At 40.4% G+C, this 25732-nt stretch overlaps 1 protein-coding gene across 3 annotated transcripts in view; it reads left to right on the top strand.

Moving 5' to 3' along the window:
• The first annotated feature begins 665 nt into the window (after nucleotides 1–665).
• mtss1lb (MTSS I-BAR domain containing 2b) overlaps nucleotides 666–25732 on the top strand; it is a 92606-nt gene continuing 67539 nt past the window's right edge. For all 3 annotated transcript variants that reach the window (XM_083913719.1, XM_083913720.1, XM_083913718.1), the window contains exon 1: nucleotides 666–1178. In XM_083913719.1, the coding sequence (XP_083769845.1) occupies nucleotides 1092–1178 (87 nt within the window). In that variant the 5' untranslated portion in view covers nucleotides 666–1091. The remainder of the gene's footprint in view (nucleotides 1179–25732) is intronic.

Genomic DNA, 25732 nt, shown 5'->3' with positions numbered 1-25732 from the left:
AGTCCGCACCAACACCAGAAACGTAACGCTCCTCAGTTTGCTGTGTTGCATCCCAGCTTGCTGCCGTACAGACAGACGATTCTTATTGAACTAATTTTCCATATTTATAAGCCAGATGGATGTGGCTCAGAAATCAATATCTCCACGTTTTCTAAATTATTCCTATCAAATAACAGTCCTTATAGGCCACTGAAAGGTTATGAAAGTGATTCATCAGGGTCACCAGGACACATTCCTAAACACATGCACGCACTCTTGTGGTAGCTAAATCTATTTGACAGTTACCCCCTTTCCGGTGGTCTACAGCGTGTGTGCGTGTGTGTGCGTGTGTGTGCGCGCGTGCATGTGTCCATGTGACAGGCCGTCCGGAGTTGTCCAGCCTCTTTTTTTTGTGTGTGACTCCTTTGCAGTTGCGTGGATCGTATTACTGGCTGCTCTCCCCGCACCGCTGAGCCCACCACCTCTGCGCCAATCACAGCCTGCCTTTACCTACGCGCACATGAACGCACAGACACAGACCCTGACACAAACACACACACACACACAGTCACAAATACACACACAAATATACGCGGCGATCCATCGCTCCGGTTCTCCGCTGCGTTCACATGCGTCCCCACCGACTCCGCGTAGCGCTGGCTGCGCCAAGATCAGCGGTCGTCCCGGTACCATCCGAACGTCTCACTGCCTGACTGACCCAGAGCCGGGAAGAGAGAGAGAGAGAGAGAGACAGACAGACAGAAAGAGAGAGAGAGAGAGAGAGAGAGAGAGAGAGAGAGAGAGAGAGAGAGAGAGAGAGAGAGAGAGAGAGAGAGAGAGAGAGAGAGACCATCTTTCCTCTCACACAACCCATCTTCCGTTCGCTCGTTAGAGACCGCAGCGCAAGCCGTTTATTTCGGCATCATTTCTTTTTTTTCCAATCCCCTCCTCCTCCTGTTCTTACTGCATCCCTCCGTTACTGTAGGTCTCCCGGTTTAAAGGAGAAACCGGAGAGCCCCGGTCGTGATTTTGTGGAAATACATTTTTGCATTTTTTTTCCTGCTGAGTGTTGGTAGCGCGCAGTTGGTGCGCGCTTGTGTAAATTCCGGTGAATGGTGGATTTGGCAAACATGGAGACCGTGGAGAAGGAATGCGGGGCCCTTGGGGGTCTATTCCAGGCGATTGTCAACGACATGAAGGTAAATAAAAGCTTCTTATTCTTCTTTTTTTTACACGTTTCATTGCATCGTGGTTAAACATGTGCTTCCTCCCTGAGAATGATCTTACGGCCTGATCATGGAGCTGGTGTCTCCGTTTTAAAATAAATGGACACACGCCTCTAATACAGTGAGATTCGGATTGACATTAAGATGGAGCGATGACACCGTTAGGGAGACAGCGATGCGGCGGCCCGGTGCGTTGTTGGTGCTAAACCGGCCCCCCTCCTCCTGTCCCCACAATATTGGCTGCGCATGTAAACGTCAATGCATCCGTTATCGGACATGCTTGACGGGGTGCTCACCCCCTTTCCCCCTGCAAAAACAGGATTGCCACACTCACAAAAGGGTCGGTCCGCTGTGTTCACAAAGGTTTCTGGTCAATGTTGCCCTGATACGCACAGGATTTGGGTTGTATCCTTCTGGATACCCTGTATAAAAGCTCCGTGTATGTGACCGGTGCCTAAATTAGGCATCCCATTCATCTCGGTGGGTTGATGGAGCAAATTGACACATTAGAGAGGCCCGTGAGATTAGTGTCCGACAACGGACCTACACGTCGGTTAGGCACATTCCGTTACACACATATGGACCTGGGTGGGTAACGACAGGAGATGCTCCATCATCAAAACAATCATCTCCGTTGTTTTTCCAGCCTCGCCGTGCCGTTCCCGTCTTTTGAACGGTTACCGTGCGTCTCCATGAGAGTGCAGCGTCATTGATTTACTGTCCGGCCGATCTGGCAGCCAAACATGAAGGCGTGAGAAGCCGCGCAGCCGTCAGACACCCAGCCTCCCTGACTTCTGTCTGGCTGGCTGTGTGCATGATCGGTCCGTCCGTCAGTCAGTGGTTCTGCAGCTTGACGGCTCCGGGCTTTGGTGGTCCAGTACCCACCCATGCAAAATGCACGATGCTGTGGATGAAAGCGTCCATCAAATGGTTCATGATACAGTCTGTCAATATGTCTGCCTGTCAGACGCCCATAGGCTCTGCAAGCCTTTCTGTCTGCCTGCCATTCAGTGTCTCCCCTCTCTCTTTGTCTCCCTCATTCTAAATATCAAAGAAAAAGCTCCTTTCTTTCAAGCTCTGCACATTTTATTGTCACCTGTACAGTATGACCCCAAATGTTAGAGGTCATGTGCCATGAGGAGAGATTATTGGCTTTCTGTTAAGCAGTGAGAAATGGGGGAGTAGGAGAAAGTGATACACAAGAATGACAGTGGTGGAAACTCAAGTACCGTTGCACTTTACTCTAGTATTTATAATTGAAGTCTTTAGAAATGACAAATAAACTAATACATTATGATTCATTATTATGGACTAAACTGCCCAGCATTATATCAAATAATTAAAGTTAGCCCCACCTTTACCAGCTGCAACATTAAAGTGACAAACAAATTCATGCATCACTAATTATAATTCGGATATGGGACATTCTGCATAATGAGTACTTTTAACTTTCGGTACTTAAAGGGTATTTCAATGCTTATACTTTTGTACTTTTACTTGAATATGAGTTTGAATGCATGACTTTTTCTTGTAACAGAGTATTTTTACAACATAGTATTAATACTTTTGCTGAGAAGATCTGAACACTTCTCCCAACACTGAAGAACAATCCTAGATATAAAGTTAATACTAATCCAATAAGATGCATGGATCCAAGAATATTTCTAATAGTAAATATAGAAAGAAATATATAGACTCAATTTAAATATAGTTCAATTTAATTCAGCTTTTCATTCTCATCACACCATTGCATGATGAAATGACTGAATTTAAAAAAAGTTCACTTTATTGAAGTTGGTGAACTGACAAAAGAAAGATTTAAAAGAAGAACGGTCAAAATTGAAGGAGCAGAACAAAACGACTGAGTCTTAGTCCCTAGTGTGGGATGAGCTCCAAAAACACTGGATCCTACATTCCCCACAATGCACCCTGATAACATCTTTTGTTAGACCATCCCTTCCTGTCAAATGCCCTTATCTTTCAATCTACTCCCCCAATTTGTAATGCAGGCTTTGTGTTTGAATGTGCTTTAAACAAGCCCACGCCAAGAATATTATTATTATATAATATGAATAATTTCCCCCCAGACTTTAGAAAATGCCCTCTGCAGCCAAAGAGTATGTTACACTACTGTTTTCACAGGCTAGTGCTCCTCCTCCTGTATGTTAGCATTACAGAATCAAAATGCTGTGTATTAATCAACTTTATAATAAGATCCATGAGAGCACAGGTCAGATAAAATGAATAATGGAAATGCAAAAAATACAGCAGGGTTTGTAAGGCTGTCTCTGCTCTGTCAAAAACTGATAGAGTTTCATTATATGTTGGGGGCTAATACCTTTCACTTTAAACTAATGAATGCGATTATGTGGTTTCTATCATTAGATAATCGATACATTTACGCTAATATTATCTAATACTAATACCTAAAACTCAAGTTTTCTTTGTAAAGTCAAGAAATTAGAGCTGAGATGATTTGTCGATTTGTTGATCACCAGAGAATTAATCAGCAACTTTTTAAATAATCAATGAATCGTTGAAGTAATTTGTCAAGCAAAAATGCCCATCCTTCCCTCCAGATTCAGAATATTTTTAGTTCTACTCTAGGGCATCACCATGGGCGATGGGAAATTAAAAGGAATTGTCTTTTATTTTCTGTCAGTGCCTGGACTGTTGCTGATGAAAATATTTAGCATTTCGTGTGAAAGGACATTAGCAGTTAGTGCTTTGGAGGAAATTCTTCTGAGAGCTGTACAACGAGATGCACCAACCAGGCAGAAATTGAGGCTTCTTGCTAATGGGAAGTCACTATTTTGCCAGATCCAACAATTTGTAGATAATAGACTTGTAATAATGTCCATCCCTCTGAAAACTTGCACAGCATTTGTACTGCTAATTAACAGAGTACAGGATGTAGGCTAATAAAGTGAGAGGTATTTCAGCACTGCGTCTACTGGGACAGTAAGTTATATCTCAATTGCTTCTTGTCAAATGACCCCTTAACCTACAGTGATGATCTATTCCTGGCAGTAGTTGTATTTTGGATAGGTAAGATTTTGCATGGACACATTGCTGAGCAAGGTTTCCATTCAATTGTCAAGGAAATTTTGAGCTACCTTTTGAAAAGTTGCAAAAAAGAAATGTTAATTATGTGCCTTTTAATTAGCTGGTTTGAAATGAATAAACTAAGCTACAGCATAGATTGGTCCGGAGTTAGCGCTATGGGCTACACATGGCTATAACATGCCAGTTAAGGAGTAGAACAAGTAGAGATTCCTAACTGGAAACAAAACAAGTTGCCTTGGCCATCTAACTCCATCTAAACCTGGCAATCTACAAGAGAAAAATGGAGAGATGTCTTCAGGAATTTGATCCAATTGGTCAAGTTTTAATTGTTCTTCCTTGTCAGATAGTACGGATTGTTTCATGCTGTCTGGCAATAAGGACACGTTATGGTATTACCCAGGAATACACTGACATCAGAAGCAGTCGATCATTCATGTGACTGAAAATGTGTTTCCATATCCCGTTTAGTGCATCAACTCTTTTTCAGCAAAGGCAAAAACCACCTCAACCAAGCTTTAAAGCATTTTTGCGCAATTGAGAAAGTTTAATTTGAATGTTGTCGTTTCCATTCAGCTTTTCTTATGCCATACTTAAAAATACGCATAAAAATATGTGAATGGAAACATAGCTAGTTATCACAGTCACCAGGATAAAATGTTGAGATTGTATGATTCTACAAACTGCAGATATGTTTAATCTCAATGTTTCTGAAACGTAGCAACTAGTTCTCATTTCCTACTCGTCTCATACCGACTCTTCGCCAGGACCCCTTGGCATTACTTTTTGAGAATTCAAACTACTTAGTTAGGTTTATGAAAACATTGTGGTTTGGGTTAAAATAACTCTAAATACGTTCCCCTACTCCCTCTATTTTGTTCTAGTCTTAGAGACAGAATAAAATTGGGTAATCAATGTTCAAGGAATACCACTTTCAAGGCATCTCCCTTCCCTTTCTCCTACACTGTGTCTGTGGATGTCCATCTATTATTCATTTGGTTTCTAATGGTCCTCTTGTTTATGTTATCCAGCTCACTCTAATATATATGGGTCAGTACAGCCTGGACCAAAAACACTTCTACCCTATCTGAATGACTGAATCCCCAAAGATGCACTGAACAAACATCACTGAGTGGATGAGGATCATTGATTCATCAGCCCTCAAAACACTCAAGAAATAATGTGGCTTTAATCGATCTTTACAGTTTGATAAAGAAGAAACAATTTGTTTGGATTAATAGTTTTTCTCCATCGGTTCTCAAAAACAGCCTGGTTTTGACAATTTGGTTGTTAAATGGATGCAAGACTTATTGGGCAATGACACAATAACTGCAGAGGAGACATGTTTAAAATACCAGTGAACATTTTCTGCCACAGATTCGTGATATGACTCTTCAAATGTTTATTAAATCAGTCAAATATTACTGTTACTAAAGTGTATATCTTTGTTTGAGCTTCCATTTAGTAGCAGGATTTATATCAAATTTTCAATTTTGTTTCTAATTCGTATTAATATTAATATTTTTCAACATTCACGGGCAAATTCACAAATAATTGATCAGGCTGATAGCACCATGCATACTCAGACTTTAGACTTTATTGTTCCCAAGGAGAAACTTTTTTCCACAGCACTGTACACATCAGACAACACATAATATCACATATAACAACATACAATAGTACATATTCAGGCCAGTTCGGCAAGGTCTCTTTTTTAAAGTTGCTATGGCCACGGGGATTAGGCTCTTCCCAAAGTGAAATCTTCTGTTCCTTAGTGTTCTGTAGCTGTGCTGTAGCATGCAACCGCTGTCTGCTCCGTCTCAAAGTCCGATTCACAAAAGGTATTGCCCTGAAATGTCATCAGCGCAATATCCCATCAACAATTTGCCATTTTAGGCAGTTCGAGCTGCTGAAATGGGATACATCTCTGCTATTCTTTCTCATATATGATAGTTAAAGTAAAATTCCAGCTTAATATCATCCCAGGGTCTTTTTTGGCAAATACACTCATCAAATAAGCCATTGAGACAATTTATTCCGGACAGTCGCTTACAGTAATTAATGTAATGTAATGCAGCTGATATGCTCGGGACAGCGCTGTGAAGGCATTAAATCCGCTTTTTAACCACTAATACTGCTCAAAACAACACCAATCCTCTACAGTAGCATGAGAAGAGTCCTAAGACATAAAACAAAACACTTACCACATAGTTAGTGAACCCGGAGTTTATTAAAAGAGTGTTTTGAAAGACTTACCTACTGGCCCTGGTACCAGCTCCTCTCATAGTAAAGTCCATTCGAGTTGATTACCAAAGTCAATCCAAAAGGTGCTTCTTTTTATGTGTTAGGACTCTCATCATGCTACTGCAGAGGTTTGGTTTTATTTTGAGCAGTATAAGTGGTAAAAAAAGACGTTTTAATGCCTTCACCGTGCTGCCCGAGCTAATCAGTGTTTCACTACTTGCACTTGGCCCAACCTGGCGCCTACATTACCTACAACGCAATTGACGCCCAACAGTTTGGTGGGTGATTTTGATGTGTCATGCTAGTTGTGGCTAATGTAGCCTTGAGCGGCTGGCTTTAAACAGAGATGAGGAGTGAGCTACAGAGTTCTAGTAAGCGTGCTTTCTCTACACCATAATGATTTTTTTTCATATTCGAGTTATGTCGTAGTCAGTCTCCAACTGAGGCTGACATCACTCAAGGCAATTTGTCTTTTTCTGTGATTTTTGCAGCTCCCTTGCTTTATACAGCTTTTTGCAGATATGAAGTAATACTCTCCAATACCTGTATACAGACTTTGATTTGTAAAATCAGAAGGCTTCCCCTTCAAAAAAATGCTTTTTAAAAGTGAACTGTTTTACTCAATGATCCCATACAGTACACACTTTGCCTTGAATTTGTGGAAAACCTCTATAGGCAGTATGCCATCCTGCCATCTTTATTTTAGGGTTTCATCTTTACTAGTGGATTTGATACTGTACTTGGTGGTTTTAGGTGTCATGCATACACATTTTCACAACAAGCTCCAAGCTAAATGCTGCTGTCTGCCAATGTCAGCAGATTATATCCATGCTGTTAAGAAAGCACTTTTTCTTCCTCTTTCTCCATCATCTTCCTCTTCCTGCTCCTCCCTTCCTCTTTCTCTCCTCAGCAGATCCTCCACCCAAAGCAACCGGTCACTCCTTGGGTGTCTGCTTTATGTGTGTGATTTGTGTGTGCATGGTGAATGCAAATTGGCCTTGGTGTCTTTTTTTGATGCATAGACCTGATAATGTAAAGATTCACTGATGCGAATTGGAAACCGATTTTAACGTCAAAGATGTGACTACATCGATATGCGGACCTGTGGTTCAGTCAAAATGTACCCTGAACTGGATTATGGCCCAATAGTAGAGTTATGAACCGGTTGACTGAGCTTCGCTGCTTTTTCACAGTGTCTCCACTGCACTGAGTGGAGTTCGCTACACACTTGTAAAAGGTTAAATGTCAACACAAGACAAAGCGTTGACCATTACTATGGTTGCTTGGCCAACAACATAGTTGAACAACATGGCTGACATGGTTTACAGTGCACCATCAAATCTAAAAGCAAAAGCTTGAAAGAAATGTCCATCCATCCATCTTCCTCCATCTTCAACCGCTTGTCCCTAGCGGGGGGCTGGTGCCGATCCAAGCTGACATCGGGCGTGAGGCGGGGTACACCCTGGACAGGACGAAAGTCTATCACAGGGCACATATAGACACGCAACCATTCACACCCACTTTCACACCAACTGGCAATTTAGAGTCATCAATTAGCATCACAGGCATGTCTTTGGACTGTGGGAGGAAGCCGGAGAAAACCCAAGCAGACATGGGGAGAACATGCAAAGTCCACACAGAAGGGCCCCAGCCGGGATTCGAACAAGGAACCCTCTTGCTGTGAGGCAAAGCCACCACCGTGCCGCCTGGAAGAAATGTGGATTCTATAGTTAGTAAGGAAAATTCAACAAAAGTCTGGCCATTTGTGAGGTCTGTAGAACAGCTATAAAGTCCTGCGGCAGCACAACGAGTCCTACGACTCAACTCGTGAAACGACATGAAAGCTACGCTGGTGACAAGGATTACATGGGTGCCTATAACGTGATGCAGTTAGCACAAGCGTGAACACACAAGCCAAATACATTTATTTTCAAAACTTTTTCCTGCTACAACTTAATCACAGCTCAGTGAGGTCAAAGGTAATCATAGCATCTACAGACCGTTTCATTGCTCAGATCCTTACAGTGCAGTTGAAAGTAATATGTGTTGTGACAAGGTAAATACGTTAGAGTTTGTTTGTTCATACAGTAGGATAAGTCTATCTGTGTCTATTGGAAAAGTAATAAACAGAATGACATTTGGTATCCATTTTTTTTTCCAATGCCATAATGTAAAGGAACAAAAATACTAAGGATTCCCTGGTCTTATATGAAATATATCAATTTGAAGGTGAACAGCAGTGCCACTTTTTAGAATTATATTATCTTAATTTCTTAAAGAAAATGAATGTCTTTATTAAACAAATGTTGAGGACTTTATCAGATTGCATCATATGGTATAGACCCGCACCACACAAAAATCGAATCACTCCAAATCATTATAGTATGTTGAAATGTATTGTTCCCTACATTGTATTGTAGTCCATTTATCTAGTTACATATTGGATCTTCTCATAAGGGAGAGATGCACACCCCTAGGATACAGGGGGCACTGCCAAGAAGCATGTGATAACACAACATTGGTCATAAAGTAAGAGAGGTGGTTGTGATTCTTGTGTTTCAAAAGGAGGATGTTTCACATCTGAAATATATGAAGCGTTCCCATATGCTCATATAGAAAATTGTATGTGTGTGTGTGTGTGTGTGCGTGAGGGCATTATGTTGTCTGCCTATGTGTATCCCTGGAGGCTATGTCTTGCAACTTTCTAGTGAATTACGCATCCATGCACACACACACAGGTCACAGAGAGGTAATATGATGAGACGCAGAGGTCATTTTCACGGTCGGCTGGCTATATGGACCAGTGGTTACTCTATACATGTAATATATTGTTGACAGTTGTAATAGGATTGAATAAAGAATAATGTGATTTCCTGGTCACTTGACAAACAGGAAATAGAGGAATTTAAAGGCTTTAGTCTCTTTTCACCTTGTTCTTTGTTATCTGCATTTGTGTTAGTCCTAAATTGTTGTGTAAAAGGATGTGGTTAAAAGATACACATAAAATAAATTATGCTGTCTCAGGAGAAGATAAAACATCTGATTGTATTTTTAAACTTCCATGTATCATATATCATTGGTATCAGTCTCAGAAGTCCAGTACACGCATGCAGAAATCTCGGTAATTACTTATTTTACAAAAATATCAATCCATAGAGTTGTGCACACTGTATTACAATGTATATGTAGTTATTTTGATTATATAGTTAAACTATGGCTTTCACTGCATTTAAAGGGTTTTAGGGAACAGGTACAGGTAGGGAACATATATGCTTGTGAATCAGTGCTTTTACTACAGATATTGTGAGTGTGCCTACACATATATATATTATATTATGTATATTAAGTGGTATGATAAAGTTTCACGCTATCGTTATGCAAAGTCATGCTTAGTTATGCTATACATTTAATATCATTGTAAATTGAGAGCATTTGAATGAAATGAGGAGTTTTGAAGACATTCTTTTTTGGGCTCTGGGAAATTTTGATTTGATATTTATTGACTAAATCAATCACTGAATTAAAAATAGTTAGGTGCAGCCCTAGTTTCAAAATGAGTATTGTGTCAGCAGACTCAGAGGGTTCCCAAAAACTGAAACAATCCAAACTTTTGTTTCTGTACTGGGATCCTGTAGAATTAGTTAGAAGTTTTATGTTATTAATGTTCACTGATTATTCAGAGCAAAAAACTGGATTTCTATAATTCCATGATATCAGCCATAAATCATGCCTGGTTTTACTTTGAAGAAGACTTTTTTTTCTACAGTCTGGCAGAGATGCCTCCTCACAGTTAAGTCTACAGCTCAGTTATGGTTGGAACCAGAAAGAGACTGTGGCTTGTGTTGCCACATCTGCTTTGCTTATATTTTCTGGACCATGCTTCCTCCCACTATGTGTACAACAACACAAGTTTACACAGAACCCCTCATATGGGGGTTAATGTCCCCACTGCCTTGTAGTATTTTTTTAATTAGATGACTGCCTTGTGGCATGACTTATGCTAAATATTGGCTTACAATTACTTATGACAAGTTCAATTCTAAAAATGAATTAAAAAAAAATTATTAAAAATTAAAAAAATAAACTCCACCATTAAAACGTTGGTGCTATGGTGTCCTGGTGGATGAGTGGTTAAGACTGCTATACAATAAAAACATTTTGCCTTTATTTGATAGATAAATGCGATATTTGTTTAAAGGGGACCGATTATTCTCTTTTTCAGGTTCATAGATGTATTTTATGTTTCTGCTTGAACATGTTTACATGCTTTAATGTTCAAAAAACACTTGTCCGTCTATTTTAAGCCCCCCTCCCAATAAGCCCAGTCTGCTCTGATTGGTCAGACACATCCTGGTCTCCTCCCCGCTGTTCCTTATTACTGCTGCTAGCATGTAGCTAAATATTGGTAGCAGTGGACTGTGGGGCAATAAAGAAGCAATTTCAGCGTCAGAAACGTTTTAAGTCCTAACCCTAACCAAACACAATGCAACTGGATATCAACAGGCATAGCGACTGTGAACGTGACAAGATGGAGGGCTCTGAAAGACAGAAACCACCAAAGAGGCTGCTAGAAACAAGGTATCTTAAATCTTACGGATTACAGCTTTAATGGGCAACCCAAGAAACAAATATTACAGCTTTCTCAGCCGCTAGCATGTAGCTACATGTAGAAAACAGCAGCACGTTCTACCAGAGCTGTTGCCATGCCTGGAGCAGATGACCTTATTATGAGAGAGTATGTTAGGGAGGGAGATGTTGACAGCAGTCTGTATCCTGGACAGATCTGCCCACGGAAGGGTAGACAGGTTACCCATGAACACGTTTATCTCATCATCTTTTGGATCAATGGGCTTTTGGTCCAATGGGACATCTTTTGGACTATTAGTGTTTTGGAATAACGAGCCATTGGACCAATGGGCAGCTCTCTTTCCATCTTGGCCCCTAGTTTTCCTTGCTGCTGCAAAGCTACTCCCATGCCTCATAAGGATGGCAATATCCGGGTGATGAGTGTCATTATTTCAAGTAGTATTTTGTATCTGTATTTCTATACATTTGCTGTAAAGTAGAACCTGGTTATCAGGCCATGACGGCCACATTTTGTCTCATAAGAGAAAACCTTTTGCTTGATGCCCACAGAGTTCACAGTTTGACAAACTCCACATGAAACAACAAGTTAACATTTACAAATCAATATGTAGACAGTGACTCAATAATCAGTGTATAATTCGTTGTCTGATTTTGATTTATTTTAAGAATGTTGAATTTGTATGTTTTTCTGCAACTTAGGAACAAAATCCCCTCAGTACTAGGGTTCAGTGGAAACAAGATTATCTGCCTCCTCATTAAAGTAGTACACTGCAAAAACAACAACATTAACAAACCAGGAGAACTGGAACTAAACTGGTCAGTATCCTCACAGAGACTATTGTGGTCCAGCCTTTAAAAAAAACGTGTGACAAATATGTCCTATGACTCTGGACCATGCTGCACAACTAAAGATGTTCTGTGGAAGCATATCATTAGTCCAATCTGTGGTGTGTTTGTGTCTGTGTGGTCCAGGGAACTTCCCACTGCAATGCTGTCATAAAACAGAGGCCGGGATGCGTGTCAATGGAAACAAGCAGGAAAAAGACCCTCTCATTGTCATGGCTCATATGTCCATGCAGCCTCAGTTCCATCAGACCAATAGGCCTTTTTCTGACTCAGTTCAGTGTGACTGTGAGCCAACAAGCACAAAACCAGAAACCTAGGCAGTTAAATTAAAATTCATGTTTTAATTGTGAAATGTAAAAAGGTATTTCACAAAAAAATACCTGTTCCTCCAGAGAAAACTGTTTGTGTTTTGAAGTGAGGCCAGGTCAGACAGATACAGAGCTGTTGATTCAAGAAAGCTACTAAAGTACATATTTTATGAATTGACTCTGGCCTAAATGACTTGTTATGAATTTGTCTATATCATGCAGTGGGTGTGCAGTTGGAGGATTTCTGTATTTCTGCAGTCTTTTAAATGGACATATTATGCCTTTAAATTATGCATTTTCAGCTTCATACTTATTTCAGGTTTATACTAGAACATGTTTACATGTTTTAATGTTAAAAAAACACATTATTTTTCCTCATACTGTCTGAATATATCTGTAATCACCCTCTGTCTGAAATGCTCTGTTTTAGCCCCTGTCTCTTTGAGACCCCCTACTGAAAAAGACCAGTCTGCTCTGATTGGTCAGCATTTCCAGGTTTTTCACACCTGTGCTGTTGTCCCCTCTGCACCATCAATGCAGCCAGGAAATTACTGTCAGGGCACTGTAGCAGCACTGTCTGTCTTTATACTGTATAATGCAGTTGACATCACAACTGTACAGAAGTCCTGACGGCTCCTTTAAATGCAGTTTTTGAATACAGACTGTGTGAATTTCTCTGTGGAGTGACTGTTTTGATTCTTTCAGTGTGTATTTACTGTATATAGCACCTTGACCTGCTTTATGATAAAAAATGACAGCTCACTTTTTTTTACAATGTATGACTGCTGAAATCTTATTGGATATCCTTGTTAAGACACACAACATCTGTTATGTGTAAAATCCTTATGAATTACAGCCAATGGCCAGTCAGACCTGAAAATGAACCTTTTGTTTGCGTATCCTTTCAAAATTACTGGGGTTGGATGATGTTTGCAAGTACTGTGTATGGAGGAATAACAAACTTCCTAGCCAATAACATACTAGAATTAGCTAGCACATGGCCTAGTATACTGCAAGCCAGCTAACTTGGTCGCTAAATGGACAATTGTCACTGCTATAAATGCTTTGGTTTTGGGACCTTAGGATATTCCAACTCAGATACCCTTGTACAGTATCTCAAGAATTTCTCTAGAAAGGACAAAGTAAGAAAGAAATCTAGCATGTAGCGAAGCTGTCATAGCAAAAGAAACAAGTTGAGTGCTTGTTTGGTGTTTTTTTGCCGCTTAAGGGAAAGTACTTCATTGAAATGAATGGTTTTGTTTTTAAATGATTCAGATGACCTTGAAACTTTTTCATTGCAATAACAACCATGTAAAAAACAGTTCAGTCTCATGAGTAAAAGGTACCAAAGAGCTAGCTGAATCATAGGACGTGTTAAGGAGCATCTCCCTCGTTAGAACTCGTTAAAATCTCTGAGGTCGTTAGGGCCCGGAGCTTGTTAGGGCCGGTAGAGATGAATGGGGAGGTCTGGTCGTTGGAGGCGTGGAGGCTGCTGGGAGCCAGCCAAGACAGTCTCTCTCACTGAACCCTTTGTCCAGCCTGTCAAAGCCTTCTCATCACACTCAGCTGTTCACTGTAAAACACACTGATCATTATGAACAGGCCAGGGACAGAGAATAAGAATAAATGTGGCAAATCAATATTCTCTTGTTCATTTAAAAAAGAAACTACTGAATGAATAGAAAGTTCTCTTCATGCTCTATATAGTACATTTTATTTTTTGAGAGATGTGTTCAATTTCACTCTGTATGTTCTTACATGTGTGGGCTCTTGCATGATCGTGCTATCAGACAACAGATTGAGCATGAGTTAGTTTATCACTATATAGAATTTAATGCTGGTTTCTTCCATACAAGGACCAGCAGAACTTAGGAGAACAGTACAGCTGTAGTAAGCCTGTGAATATTCTCATTTGTTCAGGTCATCGTTACCCCCAATGAAATTTAAGTCAAAAGCAACTGGACTTGTTTTTTTGTCTAGGAAAACAACCAAGTCCAGTTGCTTTTGACTTAATTTCTTGGGGGAGTACAGCTGTAGAGAAATTCAAAGACATAAAAATTACAATGCAGAATCTGCATTCAGCCTTAAAGAAAGTCCGCCCCTCCTCTACATCAGCACTGACAGCCTCTTTATCCCACAGCATACTGAAGTGCTGTGCAACCCTGCATGGCTTCCTGTCATGTGTTTTTACAGCTTTACATTAGAATATCTTCTATTGCATCACATGGTGGCCAAGGCCAACCAACATTAGCAAAATCTTGACATCATACAAGAGTATTAAATCATTTTGGAAACTGTTCGGAGAAAACAGACAAGCCATATATTTCCTGTAGGTATTGGCATGAATTACAGTTTTTCTCAATTGCTAAAACACTAAACCCTGTTGTCTGAACCAATTTATCTGTTGCCTGAACCCACTGATTGAATCAATCACTCTTTTGGCAAAACCATGAGCACTTTTCACCTGTTTAGACACAACTTCCCAACACATTTTCATTGTGATGCACCTGTGCTGCAAAATGTTAAGCACAGGTGGCAAAAGTCACACACAATTAAAGCATGGTTGTCACTACTTGGACACAACAACTCAAAATTGATTACACTTGTGGCTAATGATGTGAGGGAATATATAAAGCCAGTTCAGAGAGCACTGATTTGTGAGGCACTACAATGGATAGAAATCTGAGAGGAAGAGTTTGTGTGAGAGGAGGTCAAGGTGGTCGAGGTGAACAAGGTGGTCAGCGAAGACAAAGAACAGTAATATCTGATGAAATCAGAGCTACTGTGATTGACCATGTTCGTGTCCATGGCATGATCATGAGGGAGGCCATACAACCAAACATCGGTAGATTCACTGTGTCCACCATAATCCGAAGATTTAGAGAAGAGAACAGGTAATTATCTTTTTTGACATTATAGTACAGTATGTAAATGTTGAGAGCAAATTACTGTATGACATATTACAGTTTATACCGTACCAAAGTATGCTGTAAGTAAATATATGTTTCAGCACATCACTGTGCCAATGTACTTTAGTATTGTAATGGAGGGTTAGTCTAACTGTCTGTAGGCCTAGTATTCCATGGATATTTTTTGTAACTGCATGTTCTCGTTTTGTAGAATTGAAAGACTGACACATGGGGGTGGGAGGACAGGTGGCACATGTACACAAGTGGCAAATGCATACGATTTCTGTTTGTTTTGTACAAGTGCTGCGTGTAAATGCACAAGATTTCTGTTTTTTGTCTTTGGGTAAAAGTGCTAAATGCACAGGTTTTTTGTTTTGCAACATGCATTCAGCTTCATGTCCTGAGCATTGTGTTTTCTATTTTTCTATGTAGTATTTAGTGACTGCTCAGTAGTGTTTTTAATTTTGATTGACTTGGGGCACGATTTGACAACAAAGTTCAGTTTTGGTCACAGATTGAACTGTTTTGAGGTGAAAGTTTGGTTTTGCAAGAAGAGTCTGAGGTTTTGTGAATGTAGCTTGAAAATTGGGGTTTGTGTTCACAGTTTAGAGAAAAGGAGAGAAGCTTTCAAGAAATGTGTCTTAGCAATCGAGAAAAACTGTAATCTAGTCGTGGTCATTGTGTGTTATATGGGAGTTGGTCATATACCAATTAGATTTCTTGTCAACTGGCCCACCATCATTTATTCTTAAAACCAGTTCACATTATTTTTGCCACTTGAATGTTTTATCACAGCACAGACTTTTAGAAGTCTGATTTCACTCATTACGTGAGGAAACCTGCAAGGCAATGGCGAAGGATTTGGTGTCAAAGTGAAAAGAAAAAGTGCAGAGTCTGATCTATATACTATATTTACATTGTTTATAATAGATTATCAGTGTGTTTGCCATATTTACGTGTGGGTTCATGGAGAAAATAGACCAGAAACTATATCATGATCCAGCCACAGACCCCTGTGATGCTATGGTCTGAACAGTCCAATTTGTGAACATTATATTTATACAGTCTATGGTTAATATGGGTGCCGAAGAGAAGCAGCACTAACCTCCGGTCTCAACCCAGGAGCTGCCAAAACAAGCAGCGCAGCAAAAGCTTGGCCAGAGAGCCAGACACAACCCAGTGAAATATCATGCATTATTCATATGTTCAGTATAACACTTTTGTGTGTATTTAACATTTTTGTAACTGACAAAAGCGATGCACTATAAGTAGTGTGTATTCCACATATTTATTGTGTGGGTATTTCACGTATTCAAAGTAGGGGATGTAGTATAAGAAAGTGAATCTCCACTTAAGGAGGTAAGTTGAGATGTTGGATGGGTCCCAAAAAATAGGATTTAAACCCAGGCAAGCTGGGTCCGTTTCCTGTTGCCGTTTATATCCTAGACGTACTAAACCAAACCAAAACCTTTTTTTCCATCCTTACCAAGTTATTGTCCTACCCGTCATCTTTTGTATGCTTAAAAAGGTCACATAGTGATAGTTTTAGATCACTGTCTCGCGGTCGACTTCCGATCGATTTTCGTAAGAAATCTGTCCAATTTTTCTTTGCAGAACTTTTTGTATGATGTCCTACAAACCTTTTGATGAGTATACGTTGAACAACCAGTGACAACCGATGCTGTCACAAGTTTATTAACCGATGAATGTTGGCCTCTTAGCTTTGTTCTGATCTCCACCTGGCAGCAGCTACATACTGTACTATGTTCAGCAGCTAGCCCGAAACTTAATCTGTTTGCCGTTTGGTGCTGGGCAGGAAGTCAGTTTATCAGAACCTTTTTTACTGTAAACAGCTGCCTGTTGCGATTGTAACTGAGTTTAATTTAAGCATTGAGACTGAACCAAAACAGTTAAGTTGCTGGCCATAAAACGAAAACAAGCTAAATAACGCTTCACTGCTCCACAGAGCTGAGGGAAACCAAAGAGTTGGTCAACAGTTCTCTGTGGCTTTGTCACAACCCCTTTCACAATGCACATAATCATGTAATCTACTGGAAATTAAAAAAAACAACAAGTTAAGCTTGAATTGATTTTGAGTTGAATTCTTCCTGCTATGAACTTTTCTGGTCAACAAACCAAAACAGTAACCCTTCTACAGCTACAAATTTTGGCCACTTGTATTAAAGCGGCATTTACATACATCAAAAAAGCCATCGAGACAGTTTTTTTTGTGAATGAACTATTAACGGAGAAATCCGATAGAGTCCCTAACAGCCTGACGTGTAAAATGGCTTTTGTAACCACTAATACTGCTTAAAATAAGACCAAACCTCTGCAGTAGCATGATAAGAGTCCCTACACATAAAACGAAGCACCAACAATTTAGTTAGCAAACCCGGAGTTTATTATAAGAGCGTTTTGAGAGACTTACTTGCTGGCCCCGGTATCAGCTCCTCTCGTAGTAAAGTCCATTCAAGTCAATAATGCAATCCAAAAGGAAGGAGCACTTTGAATTAGGCTCAGATAATGATGTTCTTCCTCATAAGGTTTTACTAATGTGCTCACAGTGTTGAGACTTTACGACACACTGTCACAGCTGTATGAGTTTCATCAGGCTTAGCCATTAAAGTCAAGTTCCTCTGCTCCTTATCTCTCAATATCTCTCTGAGTGCTCAGGGTCACAGTAACAGTTGCTGTCATTTACACTAAGTGGTCTGATGGATGCACCTTCAGCATGCATCAAGAGCCCTTTCACACGATTGGAGCAGTGCAGATAATAATGACTTTCAGTCCAGCAAAGTAGAGGGGAGAAAAAGCTAAGTGACATCTTTATACCTGGATGATTGATGGTTGCTTGTGAACAGTGAAAATTAATGTTGATGGCCCCGCATCGGTCTCGTCTTCTATCGGTGACTGTGTGTAAATCTCTTTTTGCATTACGTGATTCATGCCTGAATATTTATGTATAAAGCACAGCTTTGGCCTGAACGTTACTAACAGCTAAAAGGGGACCAGAAAATTGTGGTACAATGTCTTGTGTAGCTCTGGTGGATCTTTGTGAAGACTTTCAACAGAAAGTCTGTTTAACAAACTGGAGGCGAATTAACTACACAGGAGCGTGAAACACACTAGGGACCAAAATGAGGATACCTCGGCATCTGCTGCTTCAACTTTGATGTCTTTTTCTTTCAGATTTGTTTTTTTTGCAATGTCGCAACTTATCGGGAATACAAAATTGCAGTTTGTTCAGTTTGAATGGGTCAAAATCCAAATGGTTGTAGTTGTATCTGAAACTGATACTACTATCCTTTCCTCATAATTTCTCATCTTTAATTCCTGCTGTGATACAGCAGTATGATGCGAACAGTAGCAACCATAGATTGTGTATCATATGGTTATAGTCTCCCAGTAGGTTTCTGACAGGCGGGATGCCGCAGTCAGAACTTTAAGCCTTAAAGTCATAATCAATAAGATTTGAGATACCTTGTTTCTATCGGCCTCTTTGGCGGTAAGATGCAATTGCAGGCTAGCCTGTTCTTTCAGAGCCTCAATGTTGTCACATTCACAGTGGCTATGTGTGTGGACTTATTTGCTCATTTATCAACTTTATTGAAACACATTCGCCTCTCTACTTCCCCTATATGTTTCACTCTTAAATCCATACACACACACGTCCCTATTACACTTCTGCCCTTACTACAAGCCTGACTCAGAAGTTGGAAGTTCTCGATTTGTGATAACAATAAAACACAGCAGGCAAACCACCGTCAGCAGTGTCACTAACATGTGTGCGGTGAATTTGAATATAGAGAGGGTATGTCGACACATACATGCATATTGGAATACTTGGCAAAGAGGCAAAGTAGAAGTGCTTTCTTTAGTGGGTCATATGATCAATCAACATTGTTTTAACTCACTCTTTTGTAGATAGCATCTTAACAGACAACTAACTAAATGAAAATATTGAGGGTCTATGGGGATTGACTCTCTTTTGGAGCCAGCCTCCAGTGGTCATTTGAGGAACAGCAGTTTTTGGCACTTCCACGTTGACTTCATTTCAGCTCTTTAGGCTCCCGCTTGGTAGTAACTGATTGTGTGTACTAATGGCTACACCTGTCTGCCATATTACATGACATTCATGAGTATTTTTTTCCCAAAACATGGTGCAGACATCCCACCGGGCAGATGTTTCACTGATAGGGCGTCTATGATCTCTGGCCTTGCTGCGCAGAGACACAACAACACACAGATGGTTTCCTTTTTCCTCTCATCACTATGTTTAGATTGGAATGAGCTGCTGCACTTCATCAATTATGCAGCGAGTCAGCCTCTGTCTCCTCATCTGCATGCTGATCCCTTTCCCTTTGAAACAAAGTGCCAGCCAATGTGCTGGGAGAAGTGTTTTACTCCGCATGGTGGAGGAAATCATAACTCCACTACTACTGGGTAATGCTGTTTTCTCCCATGTCAGTTTTTCCTAAGCTATTTTTTTTAATTGACCACTTCTATGGTCAAGGCTTGGTTAAAGTTAGGTAAATGAAGCTATTTGGTTAAGGTCAGGAAAAGATTGTGGTAATGCACTGTACCATATGTCTATTTTTATATATTCAAAGCTTCTTATGAGGTTTTCCATAGAACCTTTTAAATGTCTGCCGTCATATTTTATGATTTTATAACTTCTCGTTTCACGAATCAGCTGTTTTTCATCCATTGTGGTGATTTTATCGCCAGCAACAGGAATGAATAGATAAAAGTTCAGACAAAAGTTCAGCTCAAAACAGCACACCATGTCACAGTGTGCAGAGTTGCATCGCTCACAGCCAGTTTGGACATTCCAATAGAAAACAATACAAACTGATTTTGTTGCTGACAGTCATTTATGGAAGTACATTTGTTTGTCATTAAAAGCCACGGGAAGCCGATGGTGGCTTCATCAGTGGGAGCCGTTGTTGTATCTAAATGTGTTTTCCCATTGAATATGATAACGTTCCTCGATACCACATGGCCAAATCTGCTCTGGATAGAGCAGCGAGTTGCTGCTGCCGTCCCCCGCTGGAGCTCCGACTGCAGTATAAGGTGGCCGTGTATTTTCCTCCGCTGTGGCAGCCATCAAAACTCCGGCAAGAGATGGAAAGCTCCTCACCTCACTGCAGCGGCTACCAGCTCCAGTCAGGAGCAGAGCTGCTTCTCCGGTCCCCGCTGATCTATCGACTGCCCCTGGGGCAGCAGACGCTCGAGCTCCCCAGCCTCTTCCTGGGAGCCAACACTCCGCTACTGGAGGTAGAGTTTCAGTCTAACTGACTAACCAGTTTAGAATGAAATCATAGTGTAGTATAGTCAGTATAGTAGTAAAGTAGTATAGATTATTACGTTTATATATCCACAGTATATGGGGGAATTAGCCAACTAGCTAGCCACTCTTGTCACAGCTCTCCTTGCTCGACCGCACACTCCCGATCTAGAATCTAAAATCGTTTGCTTTTCCTTGGGTTCAGGGATGTTAACACTGAATTTTATGCATCAAATTTTGCATCTGAATATGGTATATTAGATTTTAGGTGGAAATGAGTTGTTGAAATCTGTTAAATTAAATTAGAGTTAAATTCAGAGGCGAAAAAATCGAATTCTAATTCTAAAATTAATATTCAGTGCTAGAAATTCAATATGTTTTTACTTGCAAAATTTAATGAGACAGATTTAATTCCGTAGTTTCTCATATTCAGATAAATGGAACAAAAAACAGAACTATGTACACAATTCTGACGTTAAGCTCAACAATTCTAACGATTTTATAACACTTTATTATTATGCTGCTTTTTACTTCAATGTTTGATCAAAGACCAACCAATTCTGTCAGTTTTGTTGTTAGGGTCTTTCAGAAGAATACCCAGACAAATGTATGAAAGTATTTTGATGAATCCCGCAGAAAGATATGTCTGAGGACGCTGAGGAATAATGCAGATCCAGATGACTCTAGGTAGCTTCTGTTAAACTAAGATAGTGATTATATTCCAAGTACAAAGAAGATGTTGTCAGGGTCAATAAACCAATTTCACTATAAAGTTAGGTGCTGTGTAACAGCAAATTATTATTGTACAGTAGGCCCTGTAGCTAGTTTGACATTTTTAGAATAGGCCAAGTTGGAAAGATGATATTTAGTATTATTAAGTATATTCTTATAATCAATCCCTTACAGTATTTTAAAGCAGGACAGTCAGCTTCACTTACGTACAGTAAGTAATGTGAATCAGGGCAGAGAAAAGACCGCACCATCCTTCCTGGGAGATGTGAAGATAGCTCATAATGTAATACTTTTCTCTGTGGGTTTTCCATCCATCCCCAACCTCAATAAAAATGAGTTTGATCCTTTTTTTTAAAATCCCAATTGGTCGATTATGTATATGAAGCACTGTGAAATTAGCCCCTTTTGTTTGGTACTTGCATTTCTCTTTTAATGTGTGAATTGGCTCGATTATAGAACAAAAAAATAAGGCTAATCCTTACATCCCTTTCTGCCTGCATCCACCCGTCCAACCCCTTTCTCTCTCTCTCCCTCTCTATCTCTCTCTGTCTCTCTTTCTCCCTCTCTCTCTCTCTCTCTCTCTCTCTCTCTCTCTTTCTGTCTCTGTCTCTCGCTCTCTATCTCTCTCTCTGTCTCTCTCTTGCTGGATTTCCTCTGTTTTTCTGTCTTGCTGTGGGGGAAACAAAGGGAACAAAAGAACGAGAGGAGACAGTAAGCTTCTCATCCACTGTAGTGAATGGTGGAGTGGAGCTCTCAATGGAGTGATGGGGAGACTGGGTGGACTTGTGGTGCTCTGAGAACTAGGCCAGAGGACTGTTGACAGCATCCCAGAGTCCAGAGTGAGGACCAGACGGATTAAAGAAGAAGAAGAAAGACTGAGGGGAAAAGAGGAAAAATAGTCAACATATTGCTCAGTATCAGGGATGAGGGATTATTGGAGGGAGGAAGAAGGAAGGGTCCCTGTACACTGTTGGGTTTAAGACAGGGATCAAGTAGAGGGTAAAGCACACTTTATTTATATACAAAAAAACAAAGAAAAGTTTAAACCCGATTGATACAATTTGAAATTGCACCCTTTTTCTCAGTCATAATACCGTTAACACAATAGTCATACACATACTAATTGCAGATAAACATTCATAAATCTGCTGAGAAATCATGTAAAACTGACATTCTGCATAACATCAGATCTTGCCTCATGATAATCATCCATGTAATCCATGTTACTGATGTCTGTTTGCTCTTGGTTAGAGTGCAAACAGAAACTGTTGTAACAAATGCAGCATGACTTTTCTTGGTGCAGACTCACCAAAATGCAAACAAATGGACTGAATTGCTATATGGTTTTTCATTTTCTTCAGCCTGTCACCGTGCTCATGTTAGCTGATTTCTTGTTGTGCGGAGTTGTTATTTTGTTGTGTTTTCCACACGATCAGTTGTGACTGACACATCTGATTTTTTTCTACAGTAGTGGTTGCTAGAAGCAGGTAACTTTTGTCCACATTGCTGAAACTACTGAAAACTACTGACAACGTGCCTGTTGGGAACCAGACCTCTGCTTTGCTGTCTGCAGCTTCCTTGAGATCTGCTCATCTAAACAACTTTACACTCTATTCTGCAGCTTCCTTGAGTCCTGAGCAATACACCTGCCATGACATAGCCACATGCCCTTGCAAGGGAGTATAGTAAATGCCTCATTCGCTATTTGGGTCCAGACTACTTCCAGGGACAAAAACATTTATTCCAAAAGTTAGATTCAGTCTTTTTTCCTTATCAGTTCTTGAATGTACTGTAGTACAACAGCACAATACATTGACAGACTTTTTGTGGCCACAGAGGGTCAATGCAAACCCTGAGAAGTACATTTGGGAAAGCAACAGCGAGGCAGCTTATGTATCCCGCGGCCCCACGTTACTTACATTCTCAGCTTCATTTTGGTTTAAGATAATGACATAGGTGAATAAGGAAAATGGCCACACCAGATCAATTTCAGTTTGAACAAATGTGAGATGTGTGTATAAATTGTGTTGTTGGGCTCAGTTGTAGACCAGAGGAAACTCACTGTCCCCATGGCAACATTAAATTTGGTTTGCCTGCTGGCAAAGTGGAGTGACAAAATTTAAAATGAGCTTTTTTGGTTCCACATAATAATCCATTTAGATGCATTATTAAGGGTTGGTACATACCTGGAGCACTGACATTTTAGTATATCCAGTGTGTTGAAGAACTGTAGACATACTGGCACAGCAGCAACATAATTTCAAATGGCATTGAACTTTTTTTCATTACTGTATTAAATCTATACTACCACTGACAACTTATTATGAAATTCACAATATATGGCATATCCTGCTAAGACATGGTGTGACTATGCCACAAATCTGTAAAGAATGGAAGAGAAAAACAAGCAAAAACAGCCAAAGCACTCAATTGCTGATTGCCAACGATCCTCAGCTGGGGGTCAGAGCTTATAAATCTTTTATTCAACACTACTAAGGGTGGAGAGATGCAGGGGTATACGAAGGGAATAGTAATGGTGGGGTAAAAGAGGGATAGAGGAAAGAAAACATATCTGTGAATATCAGGGACTTTCAGTGGAAGAAAACAAAAAAGAGCGGAGGGAGCAGGAATTAACTGTCTCTCTGGGGGTAGACTAAAGTTACAGCCAGACCATAAGTGTCAATGCTGCCAGGAGCCTCCCACATCTTATGGGCGGATCTATCGTCTTGTCCAAATGCAGTTGGCTGCTTGCCTCTATGGCTGTTTAACTTTTAGGTTCATGAGTGAAATATAAGCCATAGGTTGCAATTTAATTTATCCGTCAGCAGTACATCTGGCCAGATCCAGTGTGGCTTTATCCTGACAGAAGAGAGAACAGAGATACAGAAATGGAAAGGAAGGGAGGGTATAGACGAAGAAGGAAAGGTGAAGTATCAACATGAAGTATACAACACTGTAAATTTCCCTCATTGTATCCCAGAAATCAGAAAAAACACTCTGATTGTGCACAGTATTTGATACAGTACACTGTGTGCTTAGAGTCCGATATGCACTGTAGTATTTAAAGTGATATGGAAAAGCAGGGAAGAAGAAATCTAGGATATATTTTCAACTGCAACATGTTTATACAGGAATGAATCAGGTAGTGTATTTGTGTGTGCGTGTGTGTGTGTTTGTGTGTGTAAGTAAGAGGTAATCATGCATGTCCTGCTGAGTTTTTTGTGACACAGGAAGTGGTGATGTAATAGTATACAATCCAAAAGCTTTTTCTCACACTCACTGTCTCCTGCTCTGTGTCTCTCACACACTGATGTATTTGCCCCTCGGCCTCCGTGATATTCCAAGTCCTACCATCATGTGAGCCCAGTGGTTATGGTCACAGCCTTTGAGCTCTCTGGCTGAGACAAACACACACAGACACATTTATGGAGCGTGGAGCTTGGAGGCTGAGAGCTTTGTGACCTCCTTGAATGTAAAACTGATTTCAGAAGAATTCACCAAGCAGTTCTTTGACGTTGGACAGACAAGCCTTGTCTTTGTAAGACTATCCCCAATTGCACAGTACAGACCTTTAAAGTTTTATCAACGTAATAAAGAAAAGTATCAAATGTTTCATAGCTATATGACATGTTCTGTAGGCCTATTTATGTTGTGACTGGTATAAGCGAGTCACCAAACTAAATCTTTCCATAAGAAAAAAAAAATCAGTAGATATCTTAATAAAACAAGGTTGAGCTAGCAAAGCAGTTAAGTGTTTATACCATATGTGTGGTATTAATTCAGTTTGAGAAACTTCATGATCCCTACAAGCTAATGTAAGCTTTTAGCTTTTGTCAATATATATCTCAGTTAGAACAGGACTGAGCGAGCAAAGCAGTTTAGTGTCCAGTTCAGCTCCGTGAGCAGTGCTGAGCAGCTCCAACTTGCCATTGTAACTGTCTAAATTAAGTCAAGATACTAGCTTCAAAAGCAACTGGACTTGGTTATTTGTCTAGGAAGACGTTTCACCTCTCATCCAAGAGGCTTCATCAGTTCATGTATGCAACTGACCAGGCTAGGACTGCTCCAACTAACTGTGGAGATCCAGGTATTTAACCTATCTCAAGGCCGATGATGTCACTGGAACCTTTTATGCTCCAAGTGCCAACGACCGTCGTTAGAGTGACAGTCGTTGGAGTGACAGTCGTTGGAGTGACTTTGTTAGTGCTCTACTGGGTTATAACGACCGTCGTTGGAGTCACAGGAGGCCATTTTTGAACAGTTGTTCTTTGAGGTTAGATTGTTGAATCTTCTGGGAAGGAATGAAAGCGCCGCATTGTAAGGGCGCACTCACACTGTCCGTTCGTACTGTGCCCCGTGCTTTAGGGTACTTGTCCCCCCCTCCCTCTCCCCCGCGAGCCAGGCCCGTTTGTACTCACACTGCCTGGGCCTCGCGCGAATGCTTCTTGCTGCCTATACGTCATCACGCCGTAACACGTCACACACATTGATTGACGTCATCGCAATGCGTCGCTTTGTTTACAAATCTTTCCATAGACCTCAGAGCTT

Source organism: Echiichthys vipera (genome assembly GCF_963691815.1).
Source record: "Echiichthys vipera genome assembly, chromosome: 1".
Classification (NCBI taxonomy): domain Eukaryota; kingdom Metazoa; phylum Chordata; class Actinopteri; order Perciformes; family Trachinidae; genus Echiichthys; species Echiichthys vipera.
Note: the sequence above shows the minus strand (reverse complement) of the source record. Positions and strands in the feature narration are given on the sequence as shown.